The following is a 21,546-nucleotide window of genomic DNA, read 5'->3' as shown; positions in this document are numbered from 1 at the left end:
GTGCTCCATTTTTTGGCAACAGGTTCTTTCCAAGTGACAGTGGGCTTGGCAGCAGGAATGTCACAGCCAATGTTCTCAATAGTGCTGACCAGAGTGTTGTCTGCCCTGATTAAACACATGTGCAGCTACATTGTTTTCCCCCAGGTGGAGGATTTGGCCACAGTGAAGGCTGACTTCTATGCAATGGGACATATCCCCAACATCATTGGTGCGATTGATGGAACACATATTGCATTTGTCCCCCCTGGCAAAATGAATAGGTCTTCAGAAATCGTAAAAGTTATCACTCGATGAATGTGCAGATGTTGTGTTTGGCAGACAGGTACATCTCCCATGTCTCCAGGCTCAGTGCATGATGCTTTTATCCTGAGGAATAGCAGCCTTCCAAATGTGATGGCCCAACTCCAGAGGCACAGGGTGTGGCCAATAGGTGAGCCCTGGTTCCCACCCAGTGGATGTTGGTGTATGGGTATGGTGTGGGCCATACGGCATAGTGTGTGGCTAACAGTTGTCCCTCGATATTTGCAGGTGACTGGTTACCCCAACCTTTCATGGCTACTGACCCCTGTGAGGAATCCCAGGACAAGGGCAGAGTTATGTTACAATGCGGCACATAGCGAACAAGAAAGATTATTGAACGTACCTTCGGCCTTCTGAAGGACAGGTTTCGGTGCCTCCATCTAACAGGTGAATCCCTGTGCTATTCCCCCAAGAAAGTCTGCCAGATCATCGTGGCATGCTGTATGTTGCACAACCTTGCCTTGCGACCCCAGGTGCCTTTTCTGCAGGAGGAGGAGGTTGGAGATGGCTCTGTGGCAGCAGTGGACCCTCTGGACAGTGAAGATGAGGAGGCAGAGGATGAGGATGAGGACAACAGAAGTGCAGTCATTCGTTAATACTTCCAATGACACCCAGGTAAGACAGTGTTATTTCACATTTCCTTGACAGTTTGATGTGTGACATTGTCACTGACAGGCTGTGTATTTCTACTTCTATGCTTACTCACTGTACCCATTGGCATCTCTTTTTGCAGATGTTGGTGCCCCACTATTGCTCTAGGTGTGTTCACTGCAGCCAACTACAGGTCTTTCCTATGTAAACATTACTGAACAGTTGAATTGCATTTTTTGAACCTTGTTAAAAGAATACATTTTGAAATCATTTGACATACTCCATATTTTTTCAAAGTGTGTTTATTGCAGTACTCTGAAGAAAAGGGGGAAGTGCAATGGGCTGGGGTGATGATGAAGGAAAGTCCAGGTTAGAGTCCAGTCCATTTGTAGCACATGTGCATTGTCCAAGAAGGCATAGAAAGGGGAGCAATGGCAGTTCAAGGTGGACAGGGTGACAGAGTGGGACACAAGAGTGACAATCAGGAGAGTCTTATTTCTTGGCAGGGGTCTTGGCAATAGTCTCTGGCTTCTGCTTGGATCGCAGGGAACGTTTGCGGGGTGGTTCTCCTTCTGCAGGGGGAGGGGTGCTGGTGGCCTGTTGGTCCTGTGGCAGGGCCTCCTGTCCACTAGCGGCAGCGGAGGTGGAGGGCTGTTCAGTAGTCTGGCTAGTGTCAGGGGCCCGCTGGTGTGCAACTGCCTCCCTCATACAGTTGGCCATGTCTGCCAGCACCCCTGCAATGGAGACCAGGGTGGTGTTACTGGCCTTCAATCCTCCCTGATCCCCAGGTACTGTCCCTCCTGCAGCCGCATCTTCTCCTGCATCTTGTCCAGGATCTGGCCCAGAGTATCATGGGAATGTTGGTATGCTCCCAGGATCACGGTGAGTGCCTCCTGGAGAGTCGGTTCCCTGGGCCTGTCCTCCCCCTGACGCACTGCAGTCCTCCCAGCTTCCCTGTTGTCCTGTGCCCACTGCCACTGACCCCAGGTCCCTGATTGTCCTGGGGTTGTTGTGTGCCCTGGGGTCCCTGTAGTGGTGGACACACTGCTGATTGATGTGTCCTGGGGACAGAGGTATGGGTTCGCTGGGTGGGTGCAGTGGTGGTGTTTCCTGAGGGGAAGGCTCTGTGGTGGTGTGAGACTGTGCCTGGGTAATCGACTGTCCGGAGGTCCCTGATGGGCCAGGTTGGTCATCCAGATCCAGGCGAGCAGAGCAGCTGTCATCACTGTCGGCCTCTTCTGTGGGGGGACTGGATGTTGCTGGCACGTCTTCTTTGGTGACATTGGCTAGGGTACCTATGGGGATGTAAATACAGTGTTCTTGTTTCTGTGTGTGACATATTGTGCATGGGTGGGTTGCCCTCTATGGTTGTTATTGCTCTGGCAGCTTTGCCTTGTGTGAGTTGTTATTTGGTGGGCTAGTTGATTGTCTCTAATGTGCATGCTTTAGTGATAGGTGTCCATGAAGGTCTGTGAGTGGTGTCAAGGCATTGGTATGGCATGCAGGGCTTGGCATTAGGATGAGCGGGTTGTGATGGTGGGGTGTGTGGGAGGTGGTGAATTGATAGGATGAGGGTAAGGGTGGGGGTATGTGATGGCATGCAGGTAGGGGGGGTGATAGTAATAGAGAGTTGACTTACCAGAGTCCAATCCTCCTGCTACTCCTGCCAGTCCCTCAGGATGCATGATTGCAAAGACCTGCTCCTCCCATGTTGTTAGTTGTGGGGGAGGAGGTGGGGGTCCACCGCCAGTCCTCTGTACTGCGAGCTGGTGTCTTGCTGCAATGGACGTACCTTCCCTCGTAGGTCATTCCACCTCTTCCTGATGTCATCCCTTGTTCTGCGGTGCTGTCCCACGGCATTGACCCTGTCCACAATTCTCCGCCATAACTCCATCTTCCTGGCAATGGATATCTGCTGCACCTGTGATCCAAATAGCTGTGGCTCTACCCGGATGATTTTCTCCACCATGACTCTTAGCTCCTCCTCAGAGAATCTGGAGTGTCGTTGTGGTGCCATGGGTGTAGTGTGAGTGGTGTGGGAGAGGATGTGTAGGGTGATGTGTCGGGGTGTGTGATGTAAGGTGCGTGGGTGGTGTATAGGTGATGGTGGTATGTGGCTCTGGTTGTGGGAGTGCTCTTGCTGTCTCTCTCTGCTGGCAATTATTGGTATTCGTAAAGGGTTGTGGGTAGTGTGGGTGTGTGTTTTATAGTGGTGTGGTTGCGTGGGTGTGGTGTGTGTATGGGTGTCAGGTGTGTGTAGTTTAACTGTTCAATGTGGTGTTGTTTTGTTTGTGTGTGTGTATTTTGAGCGCAGCAGAATGTACCGTCAATGGTTTAGCGCCATTGAATGTCCGCAGTGGTGATTTGTGGGTCATAATGTTGTAGGCGTCGTTCTGTTGGCGTAACGGTGTGGGTTTTGATACCGCCAGTTTATCACTGACCTTTGGGCTGGCGGATTTGTGTGTGTGGCTGACTAGTAACGGATTCATGTGTGTGTGTCATAATATGGTTAGCGGATATCTGCTGCGGCGGCGGTATGTTGGCGGCAGTCAGCATGGCGGTAAGTGGGATTTACTACCAATTTCATAATGAGGGCCTTAGTGAGAGTGATAGGATTGTTATCCTCTTCAATACAGACTGTTTTCCAAGATGTTTATATTACTAGGATCTTCAGAGAGGGAAGGTAGAAGCCTTGAGACGAGGCTCATGAGATAAAATAAGTTTAGATCAATAAGCAAAGAAAGAGTTATTTTGGTAGTTGGAGAATCTGTAGGCTTAAAATGGGCGAGCTATTTTTGGATGCGCACCAGATTTTTCATTGGAGGCGGAGGCAAGTTTGTCTGGATGGGGTGCACATTTGGGTGTTTAGGAGACTGGTGGATTGTGCTTAGGCATGGATGGAAATCAGCACATAAATTGTTTAGAGTTGATGGCAGGTCTATATGTGCTTATGAGTTTCAAAGACATTTTGAAAGACAGTGCAGTATTGTTAAAAATGGACAGTGCTTCTCCAGTAGCTTATATAAATCCATTAGGTGGCAGCAGGTCCAGTTGGTTGTCAGAATTGGCAAAGCAGCTTTGGGTATTTTGTTTGGAACACAGAATAAGTCAGAGAGCAGAGTATTTGCCTGGGAAGGAGAATGTTACTGCAGATTGGAATTCGAAGATTTTTAGGAGACTTCAGCAATTGGAAGTTGAATCAGGATTGTTGGGGTCCTCTGGATGGCGATCTTTCTGTGAGCAGACTGACATATCGAACGGAGAGGTAGTACAGTTGGATGCCAGATCTGGGTGCAGTAGCGGTGGATGCTTTTCAAAAGAACTAGAAGGATGGAAGAGCTTTTGCGCTTCCTTTTTTTGCAATGATTCAGAGGGTCTTGCAGAAAGTAAGGAAAGTGAAGTGTCTGGTAGTGTTTCTGACTCGATATTGGGGTCCTCAAACATGGTTTCAAACGGTCATGGAACTGGCTTGTGATGTGCCTTTCTTGATTCCAGCGAGAGAAGGACTATTAAGCAATGGAAATAAAGGAGAACATTTGTTAGTTCTGTCAAGGGAATTGAACCTTCTTGGTTGGAAATTGTCAGGATATCTTCATGCTTCTCAGGTCTTTCAAGGAAGGCTGCTGAGCTACTCAAGGAGCCATGGATGCCATGTAGAAGGTGTAGCTATAGTAGAAATTGAAGAGTTTGGGTATGCTGGTGCATGTAGAGGAGTTTTAACCCGGTGGAGGCTCCTGTTGTAGAGGTAATGAATTTTCTGGTGAAACAATTTGTTGAGAGGACTTAGCTACAGTATTAATAATTGTTATAGGTCTGCAATATCTACAGGTTGCAAAATGTAATAGGCACAACTATGAAAAGTATGAGGTTGAGAAGGCTGCCTAGAGCGAGGTATGATGTGCTGTGGGATGTAAATTTGATTTTGTCTTTGTTGTGTTCCTAGCCAAGTTGTAAATGTTTTAGATTTGAAAATACCTTATGAAGTTTGCTTCTCTGCTGTATTAGATCTCATGTCACATAGTTTTGGATGTGAAAACGGAGTAGGTTTTATGGTATGGACAAGGTGAAGTCTGAGACACAAAAGAGAACAGGGACTAATGGCCTCGTTATGAGTTTGGCAGTCATGAGAGCACCAAAATTGTGGTGGCAGTCGGACCACTGTGGATTTGGCAGTCTGACCTCCAAATTACGACTTTGGCAGTCGGATCACCAAAGGACTGCCACCCCTGTCGGGAACATGGTTCCCGACGGCATGACGGTGGTCAGGCTTGCAACCAGCCATGGTGGGGATGAACTCTGCACCACCTGGCTGATTACAACCCCTCTTTCCACCAGCCTTTTATGGCCATAGCGCACCATGAAAAGGCTGGTGGAAAGGAAGTGCCGGGAGCCACAGGGGGGCCACTGCACTGCCAGGAAAATGTAATGGACAGTGCAGGGGCACCCCTGCCAAGCACCGTCGGAATGCGCACTGTCTGATTTACAGACAGTGCACATTCTGAGGGAGCTGGAGTGTTAGGATTTTGGCCTTAGCTCCCTTAGAGGAGTTGATGCGAATATCTTAACACTTCCTGATGGTCAGCCAGGCGGGAACGAGTATTACAATGTTCCCGCCAGGCAGCTCAGCAGGAACATAATAATACGCTTGTAGGGAATGTCCCAGCTTTGGCGGTGGTGTCCTCCCTATGAGATTGGCGGTCCTGTGGTGGGTCTGCCAAACTCATAATGAGGCCCTATGCCAGAATTGTTTTTTTATCCAAAATTTGACCAATGCAAGAAACTTTGTGTGTTGGATTTATTGAAAGAGTATGAGATCAAAATTGTAGAGTATAGATCGAATTCTGTGAACCAGTTATTGATTTCTTTTGTGTAGCCGTTTAAGGCAGTGACATCTGCAACTACTACAAGATGGATCAGATGGACTAAGGATCACACAGAAATTGACTTAGAAAGGTTTAAGGCTCATTCTATGAGGGGAAGAATGTCAAGCAAGGGTTTTTGGTATTGTGAGAGATTGGAGTCAATTATAAAGGAAACGAACTGGTCGAATTCAAGTGTTTTTGCACAAGATTATTGTAGACCGATTGAGCATAAGGCAAATGTGGTGGTGGGGCACTACCAATCAGCCATAATGATAGACTTCAGTCTTGTAATGCAAGGACAATTCCACAGTTGTAATAAAGAGAGAATCTGGATTTCATTAAAGACACGGAGGCTAGCATTATCTCACTCGCCTCCTCGTCTGGAGGTTGAATTTTGGAGGAATGAATTTATCTTAAAAAGAAAGAAAATAACCAATAGTGATTTGAGATTGTTATAGAGTTGTTTTGGGATGTGTTTTTGTTAAAAAAATACTGTTATGTTTTTCTTGTAGGAAAAAAGGTTATTGTGTTTATAATTTGTTCGAGAGAGTCTTCAGTGATGTTGCAGATATCAGAGTTTGGAATTGCTTCTGGTTTGTAAGAATAAGAAGATGATGAAAGTTAATTGAAGGATGTTGCACTTCTAAGAGGAAGAACATTCCAAGATGGGTGTATTTATTTGCTGAGAAGATTCTAATTCCAGACTGCTGGGTTTTTATTATGTTATGTAGTTCTTTAAGGTACTACAGGAGGAGCATTAAAGGTTTAATGCATAATGCTAGCTTCCATCTCTTTAATGAAATCCAGATTATCTCTTTATTAAAATCGGAGAATAGTCATTTTAAAATAAGTGCTTCCGAACTACCTAGGTATCTGTGACCACCTGAGCATTTGAGTTTCAAAGCTAAGTATTGGGGATGGAAGTGTGTTGTACCTTTTTCACAATACATGCCATCTTTTAGATTTATCTCACATCAATAGGTAGCCACTTTAACATTAGTAGCACTAGCATAATATAGCCAGATTGTACGGAACCTAAATCATGCAGGCCTATTCTATACCATTTTCAGAGTCGTAACGTGAACTCTGGGGGGACCAGTCAGAAAAGAGAAAGCAGTAAGGATTGGACCAGTGTATTAGTGTCTTATTCTTGCAGGGAGTGCTAGATCTCCTGCATTAGTCTGAGTTGCTAGCAAGTACTCTTTGCCATCAGATTGGTTTGTGTATGTAGGTTAAGCCTCTTCTAGGGGATGAGGCCTGGTGATTTAGGCTTGTAGACAATGACAGGTTTACAATCGAGAATTTCACAGGAATGAACCCAGGATTGTACTGGAGGCACTGTGATGAAGAAGTAAGGACAATTTCAGTTTTTAGAGAATTAATGTGAAGAAATAAGGAACATTTCAGTTTTCAGAGAATTACGTTTCAAATGGTGCAACATCTCCCAACCTTGAACTTTTGGCAGAGTTTGTGCAAGAAGTGAGACATCTTTGGCGGAGGAACTCTTAAGACATATCAGGGTATCATCCACATATTGATGGTAAATGAAATTCAGAATGTTTAAGGAAGACACTGAGAGGTTAAATATTGAGGTTGGAAAGATATGGGTCAGTATCAGGCCTTTGGGGACTACAAGGTAAAGCAATTGCATCAGAGAAGCAATCTCCAATTTTGAACTGGATTGTTAGCTAGGTGAGAACCATCTGAGAAATGTCATCCTTTCACATTAATTCCTGGCGGATCCAGATAAGTACTGTACTGTTCACTGAATCTAATACAGCAATTTGATTAAGAGTTACAAGAAGAGAAGAGATTTAAGTGCAGCACCCCTTTCTGATGTCTGACTGGGATTCATCCAGATGGTTGCTATTCGTGGTATGCTATGAAAGTGGTAGAGACACACAGTTTTCAATAACTTTAGCCAGGAAAGACAAACAGGAAAACATGCTTAAATCCTGCAAGTCTGCTGAAGGTGTCTATAGTTGCAAATTAACTTGACTGATTTTGAGGCAATCTAGAAACACAATTTGTTCAAGAGAGGCATTCATTAAATAAGTGTAGTTAGATAATGACTGGTAAGACAAGCCTTTGGCAATATCCCTTCTTTTGGATAGGGTCTTTGAAATGGGATGAAGCTTAGTTTTTAGTAGTGTCATTCAGAACTTTATTTACAGATAGTGTCAAAATCCGGCCAGTTCCTGTTGGATATGTTGAGGACAATTGAGTTATTTTTAGCGTCAGGTTGGAGTGGCACTGAACTTTCAATTGAGTTGACTTTCTCAACAAATAACTTGGCAAATTCTTCTGATTTAACAGCATAATCCTCAAACGTAATGGAGACAGAATGAATGTTCACTGTTCTGACATGTAGAAAATGTTTTCTTTGTACTGTCTTCTAGCTCTATGGGGGTGTACAATGCAATTGTTTTCACTTCTTTTCAAGCCCTTTTCGGGATTTTCTTTCTTCGAAGAGATATTTGGAGAAATAGTGTGCAAAAGGTTTAAGTCTTTTTTCTTCTTTTGAGAGGAGCTATCTCATCAAGAAACTCAGAAACACCGTTATATGTTGTGATATTCACATTGTCATTGGAACTAATGGATGAGAGTTTGCTTATTCCCAGACCAGCAATCTTTTTAAGATCAGCATCTTTTAGGTTTCCAAACCAACTTAGTCCCTTTATAGACTGCCCAATATTTTTGATATTTGAGAAAAACAAGAAAAGAGGATTGGTAATGGTCAGATCTGTCAACGGGTATCTTTTGTAACTATCAGATTTCCTTCAGATATTATAAAATCCAGATTAGAGCCTTTGATAAACGTTGCCATGATGAAGCACGCGCATTTGCTGAGAGAAATGGTATGGCTGTTAAACTGGTGAATTAATGAGATCACTCAAATGGAGATTGAAATCTCCTAAGAAGACGTTCATTTCAGAATGAACAAGTTGGTTAGTTATTTGTTCTAGGCTCTCCTCAATGAAGGTCAGGTTGTCACAGTGGGGTTTGATAGAAAACATTAAATCTAACGGGAGCCGAAAATGATGATGAATGTCAATTCCTGCATCCTATCTCAGGGGCAGAAAATAGTTATTGGGAGCAGTGGTTGATCACACATAAACAAGAGTCAGGAGCTCTCACATGGACAGCTCCAAAAGTGGCAGCATTTTTTACAAAATTATTTTGAAGTCCTATGTTTCAATATTTACAATTCCCAACCTCTTGGGAAGCATGGGAAGCAAGACTCCAGTACTATTCTAGGACAGGATCAAAGATCAGATATATACACAAGAGTACATGGACACAACTGGTCTTCGGACATAGGGATCCTGGAAGCACCACAGTGGAATCTCACAACATTGAGATCGACATTGAATGGAGAAATAGGAGGAGTCAATAAACAGATATCCTTGAGGTGAATAGGATAAGCCATGTTCTGGTTGGGTGATAAACCCAAATCAAAGCGTTAAACAAAAACAAGGTAAGAGCACACTGCTTTGACATCCCAGCACCCAGTTCACTCAGATGCATTCTGTTAAGTGTGGTGCATGGTAACACTTACTGCTATCAAACCATGGTTGGTGCAGCAATGAGGAGTATCTCTAGACATATGGTCATGTTTCGGGATAGCTGTCCTTCATCAGTAGAGAGAAACAGATGCTGTTAGAGGTGCTGGAAATGCTGATTAACAGACTTTTCAGATTACAGCAGCACTCCTTGAACATAGGAGCATTACTCAGAGCGCGTCAGCTGAACCAGCTCACGGGAGCCTTATCAAACAAAAACCACGTTTCATATAATATAATATCAACCTGCCACTATCTCAAGCACTGGCAGAGCCCATAGGTCTGGCCTTGGTAACATGGTGCAATAATTATTTATTTTGTGTATTTGTACGAATATACTACATAAATACAAGGAAGACTAAAGTGGAACACATGTTGCTGCCTAAATGTGGCAGCCATATACTTGCAATAAAAAATGTAAATAGAAAAATAATCATCGAATATATAATTTCAGTAGAACAGTGGGTATACTTGGGTAAGGCACACAACCCTTTTTTGATTTCAGCAAACACATGAAAAAGACGATTCTTGCTGAGAAAAAGAAAATATAAAACTACTTTCAATTACTGTGACCAGAAAATATATTAGAAACTAGGATGACTTAATTAAACAAACATGATAAAGAATAGAAAGATAAAAGAAAAAACGGACAAGGTATTGCATTAACCAACAACATGTCACTGAAGTGCAGTTCTTTTAGGCGGATGAACAAGGGAACCAATCGCTGAAGTGAGCTCATCCGAAAGGAAGCAAAATTTGCATGACAGTCCAACAGACTAATAATGCGTGAAGAGTGATAATCCAAAGTTTCTCAATTTATGTACGTACACATATTTAGTTTCTATTTATGATTTGTTTTTAGAATATGAGGTTGACGAAACAGCTAGAGCATACGTCAGACCTAAAAAGAGCTGCACATGGAAAAAGCATACCAATGTACATGATACACTGCAGATTCCAAAGCTACAGCTATGCCCAGACATGGCCACAGGGAGGCAGCAAAATCCCAGCTATTGGAAATTAACGTTCAATTCGACTGGGGCCGCTGCACAAATAATAAGAAGTGCAATACTGATAAGTATAGCAGCCATACACTACACAATTGTGTTAAAATAAGCACTTTATCAAGAAACAGCTATTACAAAATTAACAAAGCAATACACAATGACCTGCATACAACTACCAAATAAACTAGCTAAAGTACTCATGAACAATCTGAGTAGTCTCTGAGTCTCCCGTAAATGTTCCATTGAGTCTTTCCTCATTGCTGAAACGTGTCTCTTGCGTTTTAGGATACGCTCCACGTGATTGCATCGAACATTCATGTAAAAGGGTACAGTTACACAATATAATATGGAATTTTGTTTTTCTTGGCTCTCGCCAAAAATAGATTACCTAAAGGTGTCCCACTGACTCACTCTCTTCTGCAATACCGATCAGACAACTAACCATAATGTTTCTAAATATTTTTGAAAAGTATTTACCTGTTGACTAGAAACTGGTATTTTCTCACAAAGACCCAACTCTACAGGGATCACACTTTTCCGAACAAAAGTCAATGCTGTGTTCAAAGTACCTACAAAACATTTGACCAATTTTCAAACTAGGTTTTTCAGCTAAATTGCCTGTACAGATAGTGAACTCTTGAATTTAAACTCACACCGAAGATAACCTTCTAGGCCAGGCTTTTCCAACAAGTAGCTCGTGAGCTGCTGGTAGCTCTCCAGCTACCTGAATATAGCTCTCCTGTGTGCAACCCAGCCTACTAAATTAGAAGCATTTGCATGGTTGCATTAATATGTGTAAACCAAAACTGAAAAGTGTGTATGAAGGACAGACATAGATGATGTGTGGAGAAAAATGGTTTGGGTTTTCAAGCTACATTTAAAGTTATTTGAGTGATAAATCAAGCGGTTTGGGGGAAACCTGTTACTAATATTGTTGACGTGGTTCCACTGGCATTACAGCTATGGCTGTGGTATGTTACCCATGTAGAGGCATTCCACATTTCCCATTGAGAATTTTTTTCATGTAATGTTGGCAACCGTGCCTGATGCGCTGAGGTGATTACTGCTGGGACTCATGCAAAATGTGGGCGCTAATGTAATCTTGTTTGATGTGGTCACTATTCCTACTCTAATAAAATTAGTATCTCAGGATGCTTTCTTTGAACATAAGTAGCTCTTATTACTGAAAAGATTGGAGAATCCTGCTCTAGAGACTTTTTAAACAGGCTTACCCTCTGGTTTAAGTGTGAAACAGATGGGCTTGACCACGTAGGAAAAGCGAAACAGGAGGAGGTTGGCAATGTTGTCCAATTTGAATTCCAGCTGGAATTGTAGCTTATCAAATTAGACAATTGAGCTTTTACGTCCAATATGTCATCTCATGAATATGGGCTGTGTAAATCAAAAACATCAGAAATGTACAAAGCATAGTGTTCTCAAAAGTCCACGTTCGTGATTCCATCAGTACTTAACTGCCTATCCCTTTCCTTTTTACCCACTACACATAATGCGGTGCAACTGCATTTCTCAAGAAAGACATTCACCAGAGTGAAGAAAAAAACCATTGCCAAACCCAATTATATTCGCTATTGTGTGGTGAATGATTTTCATGTTTTTTTTTTGTTGGTGCACACAGAACAAGTAAAATATAACCAAAACCATAAAGGCCCCAATTCATAAAGACAAATATGAGTATATCTCACAGTACTCCTATAGTACTACTTCACATACTCTTAAATGCAATCCATATAGGTATGGGCGTAAAGCTTTCTTATGCTGGTCTCTCTTATGTGCAGAGTTCCCACTGGCTATTCGTAAACCTTAGCACACGTCATCCTACATTTTACATGTAACTATGGGAGTAGCCAGGGAGACTGGCTGGAAATGGGGAAGCAAGGGTAGATGAAAGAGAGGCACATGCAAATGCAAAAGCATACTTAAACAAGCATTGCAATGCAGCGGGTCTCGGACTTACTCCAGTTAAAGCTATTAGCGTTGTAAACTCCTAACCGGACTTTTCTTGTCACATAAAATTGAAAAGTAAAATAGTTTCACACAAGCGAGCTGACTGCCGCCATGAGCGTAAAGCAAACACACAAAAGGAAACAAAATTTTGCTCACAGTGAAACATATCAGTAAAAGTGCAATTATCCTTGTAACCGGCAAAAGTGCAATTATCCATGCAACCGGCAAAAGTGCAAATATCCATGTAACAAATTCGATGTCATGCAAAGCGCTCTACTACTGCCCAGAGAGATCACGCTGCCTACGAAATAAAGAGAAAAAATAGTGCAGAAACCATATGGAAAACATGGAGCCTTGTATGTTTTCAGTAGTTGGCCGGTGCGCTCGAGGCGGGCTAAACACTGGAAAAAGTATGACATATGCATGCCTTTCACTAATTAAATCAAGCTAATTTTAAAAGTCAAGCCCACGAACCAACCAAACTGATGGGCTTGACATGCGTGTGGTTACAAGCCCATAGGGAGATTACACCAGGGACAGAGCGCTTTGCGTTCAACCCTAAAAAGGGTATGTCAGCTCCAATACAATAAAGCTGCACCCATATCTACTCCAGTAGTACTCTGGCTTAAACCTACTCCAGCCAAGCCTTGTAGTAAATCACACAACACACATAGCCATTCACAGGTACTGCAAAGGTATCCCATAGAAATCAGTGAAGGTAGGAAATAGCAAAACAAGCACAAAACCCAACACTTAAATGAAAAATGAAATAAAGAAAGAAATGGTCATAAACATTTAGGCATTGCACACAACAATACATATATGTAAAAAATGGTCATGTACTTGTGTATACTATAGTTACCATTACAAATCATATGTAAAATTGCACATTTTAACATTTTAACAAACTAATACAGTGACTCATGTCAATCTAATACTACTTGACACACACTAAAAGACACACTGTACCCACACTGAATGCCCCTAACACACACACATACAAACACACATTCACCCGACACACAGTACAATTACAGCTGAAGTCTTTCTTTGCTATGACTTGAAAACAAGGTGAAGCCCAGTATGTGGCTTCTATTCATGTGTCCCCAGAAGAAATGTTTGTCAGGAAGGTGTAAGTTTTCTCAGGTGATTTCTGCTCAACTACTCTTTTCAACTTGTACTTTTAACAGCGTTAATGGAGATCATCTCCTATGCTTTTAAGCACCACATTTGCTGGATTTATGTCAACTTAATGGATGCATATTCAAATGTTAGGTTGTACCTATCCTAACCCCCTTCTGCAAGCAGGTGGGGCCACATACTCCTACTAATAGGTGTACATTTTCACCTGGAGTTGCTGAATTTCGTTTCGGTGCCGATTTATGCCTACATGTAAATATACATGCCTGGAAATGTATGTCTGTAGATTTACCTTTATGAATTGGGCTCAATGTATCTTTGTTCCTCCTGATGGTTCATAAGTCTGATCACAAGTGATGAAAACCCACAGGACTTCATGTGACATCATACAACCGCTCTACGCGAGGACACAATCTTAAAAAAAGGAATTTCTGGTTATCCTCTAAGTGAGCAATTTGCAGTCGGCCAGTGTCCGGAAGAGGAAAGAAGTCTCACGTGGCCCCAGTCCTGCAAGCAGTTCACCCACTTCAGATGCTGAATGCATACAGGAGCTGCTGCTGTTGACACAGTGTACTGGGACAATTGACTCGAGCTCACCTGGGACCCAGGTCTGATTTAACAACACTTGCTGGAACCAGGATTCAGTCAGTACCCGCTCTCTTCGTAGACAGGGTCAGCAAAGATTCAGCATCTTTCTCTCTTAGTACACCACCAATGCAATTTTTCTTCAGAGCAGAAGCCTTGCAAGCATTATCAATGCTCCGGTCAAAATAGCATTTTGTCTCCTTTGAAGCGCTCCTTGTATGCTGACAAAAAAAAGCCATATTTTGGTCTTTCTTGTAATTCATAAATCGCACAGTGGGAAACAGAAAGGGTGCCCTGCAGACAGGAGTGCAAATAGGATAAGGGAAAAGATCACCCACACTGCATACATACACATCATATACACACAGATACATACAAGAAAGAGAAAGGTAATGCGGATGACATTTGTTTTCTTGGATTAAATATCCATCAGTTGGTTAAAATATTTACTTATTGATCTCAAGAGTTTTAGAAGTTCTTCATGGGATAGCAGAAGGTCTCTGGTCCAAAGCCATGTTGCAGTCAATGAGGTGGTTCTTCCTTCAGCCAAAGACATTTATCCCCAGTCCAATCACCCGGCTAGGTGCTGATTGGCACTACACCAGCTACTTCAGCCTGTACCTACATAAGGGTCTCTAACACTGCTTACATTTAATGTTAGAAATTGACTTAGATTTCTGTTGAAGCTCTTATTAGTGGGTTGTTTGAGTGGCTAGCAGCCTCTGCTCCATGGCCATGTGTCAGTCAGTGAAGTTGTCCCCCCCCTGTCAGCCAGCAACATTAACAGCTAAATCCCTTATCCCTCTGCTAGTCACTCTATGTCAGTGCACCAACACCTAGAGGAACTGATGCGGGCCCCACAAAGGGATCTATAAAACTGTTTCCATGTGTTGTGAACGACTCCTCATTTACTTTCCAGCCAGTGGGTTGACTGAGCAATAGGTTTCTGCTCCATGGTTTTGTTGTATTCTGTGAGACTGTTTCTCTTCCAGCCAGTGGCGTCTATAGCCCTGCTTACCAACACACTGATAGGTGCCTTTAGTTGCACATTGAAGCCCAGAAGGACTGATTCCCATAGGACACACAACCTTCCCATCCAGGATGTCCATCTTCTTGGCCTCTATGAAAGGGCATTGTTTAAATTGTTGATAGAGCTGAGTTAAGTCACCCATCTATCTGTCAGAACATGGCCCGCAACAAAAGTATTAGCCTCCTGAGTCCTAATGCTGAAGGCTGGCTAACAGAAGAAGACCAAAGGCCTCGGTTCGCTCTAATGGATGCCCGGCTGGTCACTAAAAACTTATATTAGAGATCTGGGTCTCTGGCACTCACAGTTAATTCTAAACACTAGATTGCCCACATCCTACAAGCCATATGCAGAACCGTATTAACAGAAAGGATGGTGAGGATGTTTTTTTTTCATTCAAATCAGTTCAAAAGTACTCAAATTATCACGATCCCTACACTTCTTTTGAACATCCGAATATCAGATGTGCTGCTCAAAGCAATTTTCAATGTTTTGCTATGGTATATAGACCATCATAGTAAACACGTCTTCCCTAAAAGATTTCAACAACGTTTGCATTACATTATTACATTTGGCCAATTAATATTCAACTTAATAACAACTACATGCAGCCATCCATCTTTTAGACTTGATCAGGAATTTATTTTCTTTTTATAACCGATTTTAATCTCCATAGTCAATCCATTACACCTCTTTCCTGGATATATTATACCCTGGCAAAATTATTACTTTGTCTTCTTTAGACAAATCAGGACAATTTTCTTTCGGCCAAACAAACAAAATGCAAACCAGAAGCGTTGAATGATGTAATAAGCCTTGTATAGTTCTTAGTCAGTAATCCACTTGACATGAGCAAGTCTGCCATATTAGAGCGTTTTCATGTTAAATGTCAAACAACATAGACACATTAGGCCCGGGAAACCAATTGAACCTACCAAGCACCACACTCTATGGTTCAGTAGTGCATTAATGCAATTGAAACAAAAGTGTCACTAACTGGACAGGCGTTGGCTGAGTCCAGCAAAGATGCTGAAAGACTAGTGATGGTAGAGTGGCCTTTAAAAACACTATTATGTCTAGAAAAGAGGTACAACAGCAGCTTAAAGTTTATTATTATAATGGATGTAATAACGAGCACGTTGTTCCACCAAGAAACCTTTTAAGGTATAGATGTTAATAAATTAACATCCTCTAAGTGTGACATCTTCTGATCTGATTATTTAGGAATTTTGCAATAACCTGAGTCTTTATTTCCAACAAAAAAACTGAAGACGTAAAGGCTACAATTATAACTGAAAAACTGTATTTATATATCCTCTCGTTTAAACGTGAGCAACATATTTCTTAATCACAGGATTATATAAATTTCGTTTTGCTTTCTCCAAGTGATGTTAAATATGTAGTAGCCTCACTGTAATATTGAGGCTCTAATGGAGAGTCTTTCCTGATACACAGATCAAGAAATGCATTGGTTTCTGAGATAAGGATAGTACTAATTTGATTCACGCATTTCTGCAATGGGGGTCTTATCCTTCTAGTGTAAACAAATCCCATGCAACAGAAAAAAACACCCTTGATGCTGCACTGCCAGTAAATTACGTAACAGATGTAGTTCCTCTGTAATAGCCCTATTAGAATTATCCACAGCATTCTATTCCATCCACAAGCTGCTGTGTGAAAGGTTGTAATCAGTTGTGGTTATGAGAGGCAGCGCTTTACAGTGGATCGGCTCTTTCTTGACAGATCAAGTACACTCTGTTGTGATCCTCTGTTTTGCTCCATTACCCGGGATTCTCTTGTGTAGTCCAAAATGCTCTGGTTCGTCGCCCTTCCTCTTTAACATCTCTATGATTCTCTTCACACATCTGATTACAGCCTATATCAAGATCACATAATGTGATCACCCCAGCCCAGGTTGTTAGGGACACTGTTTCAAGTACTGACATTTTCATTTACTAATCACTGATTTCAGGTGTGCTAGTCTAATCAAGTCACTGTAAGCAAAGGAAGACTACAACACCCAGAATGCATTAGGTCAACATGCAAAAGCCAGGACTGGTGGGAGGGAGGTGGTCGCCCTACGATGGCATGCCGAACCTTGTTAGTTTGCATTTAGATTTCCCCTTTGCCGCAGCAGCAATGGCTCATTAAAAAGAGATCGGCCTCTCGATGAATATGAACAAACTTTTTTCGACAGCCCACAGCTTTCCCATTTCTAAGTTCTGTAAGTATAAGATGTTAGTAACAGCCAGTTTATGGTTATAAATTTACCGACCTGTGAAAGATGCTGCATCCTTGAACACAAAGTGTGACATACTAGGTCCCATTGTAATCCTTCATTCATTCCCAGGTCGGTGGCAGAAGGAGATGCTTGGAGCAGTGCACTGCACTCATAGATTGTGAGCAACACTCTCATTTCATCAAATAAATTCATGATCTCCTTGACATTAATTTAGCCCTTTCACCTTACTGGCTTGTTTGTATTCTTCCAATAGTAAAACTTTAATACAAAACTTCAAAATAGAGTGACCAGAGCTCGGGTCCTCGTCTGCAGGTGAAACATAATTCACCACTTACGAAGCACCTCTAATGGCAGCAATAAACTGAAGCCTATGTGTACGTTTCACAAAACACTGCAGATGTCAGGAAAGAGACTTCTCTTTCTATACTAGTACTACTGCACAAAATAAGTAATGGTTTATTCTCCGAGACAGAAACTGTGCTAGCTGTCTCTCTATTCTACCTCAGATACGGACAGGAGGGCAATTCTTCTCTTTTCAAGCCATCTCCGCCTGGTATTTTCAGGCATTCTTCTGAGCCTCTGTCAATCAAGAAATCACTCAATTTGTAGAGAGTGTCAATATCACCCCTGGGGGTATCTGAGCCCTGGGGTGCAAAGTCTATGTCAAAGAGCCAGGTCTTGAGTCTCTTTCTGAAGTCTGCCAGTGAGGGTGCAGTTTGGAGGGAGAGGGGTAGGTCATTCCAGGCCTTGGCAGAGATGTAGGGAAAATAGTGGCTGCTGCCGTGGCTGTGCCAGATTCTGTGTGTGTGTGTGTGTGTGTGTGTGTGAAGGCCAGAGAGGAAGAGAGCAGATGTCTGGTGGGTTGGTGGAAGTGTACACAGTGGTTGATGTAGTCCAGTCCTTGATGGTGTAAGCGTGTGTGAGGAGCCTGAAATGACATCTCTTCTGGATGGGAGCCAGTGGAGGTTTCTGAGGTGGTGATGTGGGTGCACCTGGGAAGGTCCAGGATGAGTTTGGTAGTGGTGTTCTGTATTTCCTGGAGTCTCTTTAGGAGCTTGGAAGACATGCCTGCATAGAGACGTTACCATAGTTGAGGCAGCTGATGATGAGGGCCTGGGTGACGTTTTTCCTGGTGTTGGCTGCGATCCATCTGAAGATTCTGTGGAGCACGTGGAGGGTGTGGAAGCAGGAGGAGGAGACGGCATTGATCTGCTGCTTCATACCCACCTCACTGTCGAGCATGATGCCTAGGTTGTAGGTGTGGTCTGTAGGCTTTTGAGTGAGCGAGTTAGGCTGGCCTCCATCTAAGTCCCACGTGGAGGTGTTTTTCCTGAAGATCAGGACTTCCATCTTGTCAGAGTTGAGCTTCAGGTAGTTAGTTTTCATCCACTTGACTACGTTGGTCATGGCATTGCAGAAGTTGGTTCTGATGGTGGAGGAGTCTTCAGTAGGCAAGAGGACCAGTTGAGTATTATCTATGTAGGAGATGATGTTGAGTCTGTGGGATCTAACGATGTCGGCCAATGGGTCATGTAGGTCACACTTTTAAGCATAATATTGCAGATAGATATCCTAAGTCTCGCAGCTGGAAATGAGAGTAGTTCTGTTAAAACTAACTTTTGTCCAACTAATACTTGTAGGCATCTGGATCCAACAGCCTTTGTGGATGTCACACTTGGGAAAAATACATTTCAGTGTAAGTGTTATTATCTATTACAAAACCCTCCACACGCTCTCATGTGGCCTCTTGGAACTTCAATTCTATATTTATTGTTAAATAATATTTAAAGACAGTCTGTTGAGGATGATATGTTTGGAGAGGATAATTTTTGTTTCACTCTTAAAAATAATATTGAGTGGAAGTCATAAACAAAGATAACTTTGGACCAGGCCGTTGCAGGGCCTCGTTGGTTAGCCATGCATCCTCCACAGCCACACTTTCTCGCTTATGCAGATTCTCGGAATTGGGCAATCTACAGCCTTTATGCCCTGCCTCCAGCACTTTAAGATTCTGACACATGGTAAGGGCCAATTACTGGGCCGAGCATGCTTTTACTGGAGCAGGCACAGGAACAGCGGAAGCAGGGGCAGTGATCAAAGAGCATGGGCTTGCTGTGACAACCACCTGGGTTTAGGGGAAAGCAGATGAGTTACCCGGATGTTTTAGAAGTTGCTGGGACAGACACTGGAGCTAGTACTTTCATGGTCTGCCAAGACTGAGGATTCAGAGCCAGGTACACTATTTATCAAGCAATCCCAGTGGTGAAAGAGGCATGTACAGGGATTGAAGGATGTGTAGGATTGTGTAGTAAGGTAGAGTTCTCTATGTCATTCCATGCACTATGTTCTCTGTATTAATTGGTGGGGTAAGAATGCTGAAAGGGTCTTTGCTAGCTGAGAAGCAGTTGCATCACCTGTGCTACGGCGGTTGGAATAAAAGAAGATAATTTCAAGATCCCAGCTGTTTAGACATTTATTACCACAAATAAATAGTACACGTTGAATGTTGCAAAGAACAGAGGTCACAGTCGGCTGCATTATTCAGCCATCTTTAAAAAGCGCTAATAAAAGGAAGAGGAATAAATAATTTCCAGGGAAATGGGAAACTAAAAAAAGGAAGCCAGGTGAGAGAAAAACACACCTGGAGGATAGAAGAGTGATTGTCAGGTACAAAGAAACAAGACATTCAGCGAGGCGGAAATAAGAGTCAGAAAGGCATAGAGACAAGCACGGAGGCATGGACGGCCATCAATCAGCCAAGAAGAGCCATAGACAGAGACAGAAAATGAGACAATCAAGAAAGTAACTACAGATGGACTACAAATCATACAATAAAACAAATATGAAGGCAGACGGGTTGAGAGACAAATAAGAGGCAGGTAGGCAAGCCAACAGACAAAAGTACACATACTCTGATATGCAGACATGCGTAAAGGTGGGCGACAGAGAGGCAAACATATACAGGAGCAAGTAGTCATGCACAAGCTCAGAACTAGGCTCACCTTGACAGAGAACACCAGCGCCATGAAGCCTAGGCAGCAGAAGTTCATATAGATGGCGCTGAAGAGGGACCAGATGAGGTGGTCCCGAGGTGGGGGCTGGTAGGTGTTCACATTCACTATGGTGGAGGTGACAGCAGGCTGGTGGGGGCGGCGCGGAAAGACCCCAACCTCCATCTCCTCCTTCACAGACTCGTAGGTGCTGATGGTGTACGAGTAGTCCCCGCTATTTGTCATCTGGAGGTCACCGCTATCCATGATCCACCCTTGTCCTCAGATGGGTGGCCTGTCCTCCCTTGGATCCTGAGGTCTGACAGTGCCAGGAGCGCCTAGAATTCTGGTGACACACAAGCTCGAGCAGTCGCTCAGATCCTAACGGGTGTCACACTGTCTCTGCTCAGGTACTGGATTCTCACAGTGCAAGGGTGGACGTCTCAGTCTTAGAGAATGTCAGTGCTGAACAAGAGAGTGAAATCCAAGCTCAGAGAGAGGAGTGGGAGCTGCTTCCAGAAACAGGTGGGGGTTTACCGACAAGGAGTCCTGCCCCCAGAAGAATGGAAGGCAGTGGCTGGGAGCGGCTAACAAGCTGAGAAACAACTGGTAGAGGTGCTTGAGCAGACACAAGCGCCTCTGGCAAGCGAAAGAGGAGCCTGGCAAGGAAGCAAGGTGGAGGGAAAGGTATAGTTGTTGCCCGCCTGTACGTGAGCCTGCGTGGCAGAGGACAATATTTAATTGTAGAACAGAGCAGTATTCAGCAAACAAAAGAAATGAGGACAGCAGCCGTCTCTGGACTTGCTTAACTTGATAGGGCTGGATTGGATCACACCGCGCCTCCAGGCACTGCAGAACGTCAGAAGAAACAAAAGCACAAACGCTTTGTGTTTTTCTAGGATTTTTATTTAAATGTGCGTTACATTACCACCAGGACAAGTGAAGGAGGAGAGAGAACAGAATAGGTTATGCCTTGTTTTGAACATAGGCAACGAAGGGAGCACGGTCATTTAGTGCAGATTAGATTCAAATGTAGTATATGTATGTAGGTACCAGTAAATAATAAAGCAGTCACTTAAATAGTTCACAATACAGATATCATTTTTTTGTCACTGTGTAAGACGTGTTAATTACTGCACAAATCAATGGCACTCCTTTTATCAACCTCAGAAGAATGACCCGCAGGTTACACGAGGCTATCTCCCAAAAAACATTGCAACATTATGCTCTATTTTATTAGGACTCAAGCACGCGGTTTGCAGGTCACACAAATC

General features: G+C 43.1%; 1 protein-coding gene across 1 annotated transcript in view; it reads right to left on the bottom strand.

Annotated features, from left to right (window-relative positions):
* The window catches only part of LOC138283246 (interferon-induced transmembrane protein 1-like), a 58,354-nt gene extending 37,569 nt beyond the window's left edge, over positions 1–20,785 (bottom strand). The window contains exon 1 of the mRNA XM_069221279.1: positions 20,285–20,785. Coding sequence (XP_069077380.1) covers positions 20,285–20,539 — 255 coding nt within the window. The 5' untranslated portion in view covers positions 20,540–20,785. The remainder of the gene's footprint in view (positions 1–20,284) is intronic.
* Between the last annotated feature and the right edge of the window lie 761 nt (positions 20,786–21,546).

This window comes from Pleurodeles waltl, chromosome 3_1 (genome assembly GCF_031143425.1).
Source record: "Pleurodeles waltl isolate 20211129_DDA chromosome 3_1, aPleWal1.hap1.20221129, whole genome shotgun sequence".
Lineage (NCBI taxonomy): Eukaryota > Metazoa > Chordata > Amphibia > Caudata > Salamandridae > Pleurodeles > Pleurodeles waltl.
The sequence above is the reverse complement of the archived record's forward strand: the minus strand, read 5'-3'. Positions and strand labels throughout refer to the sequence as shown.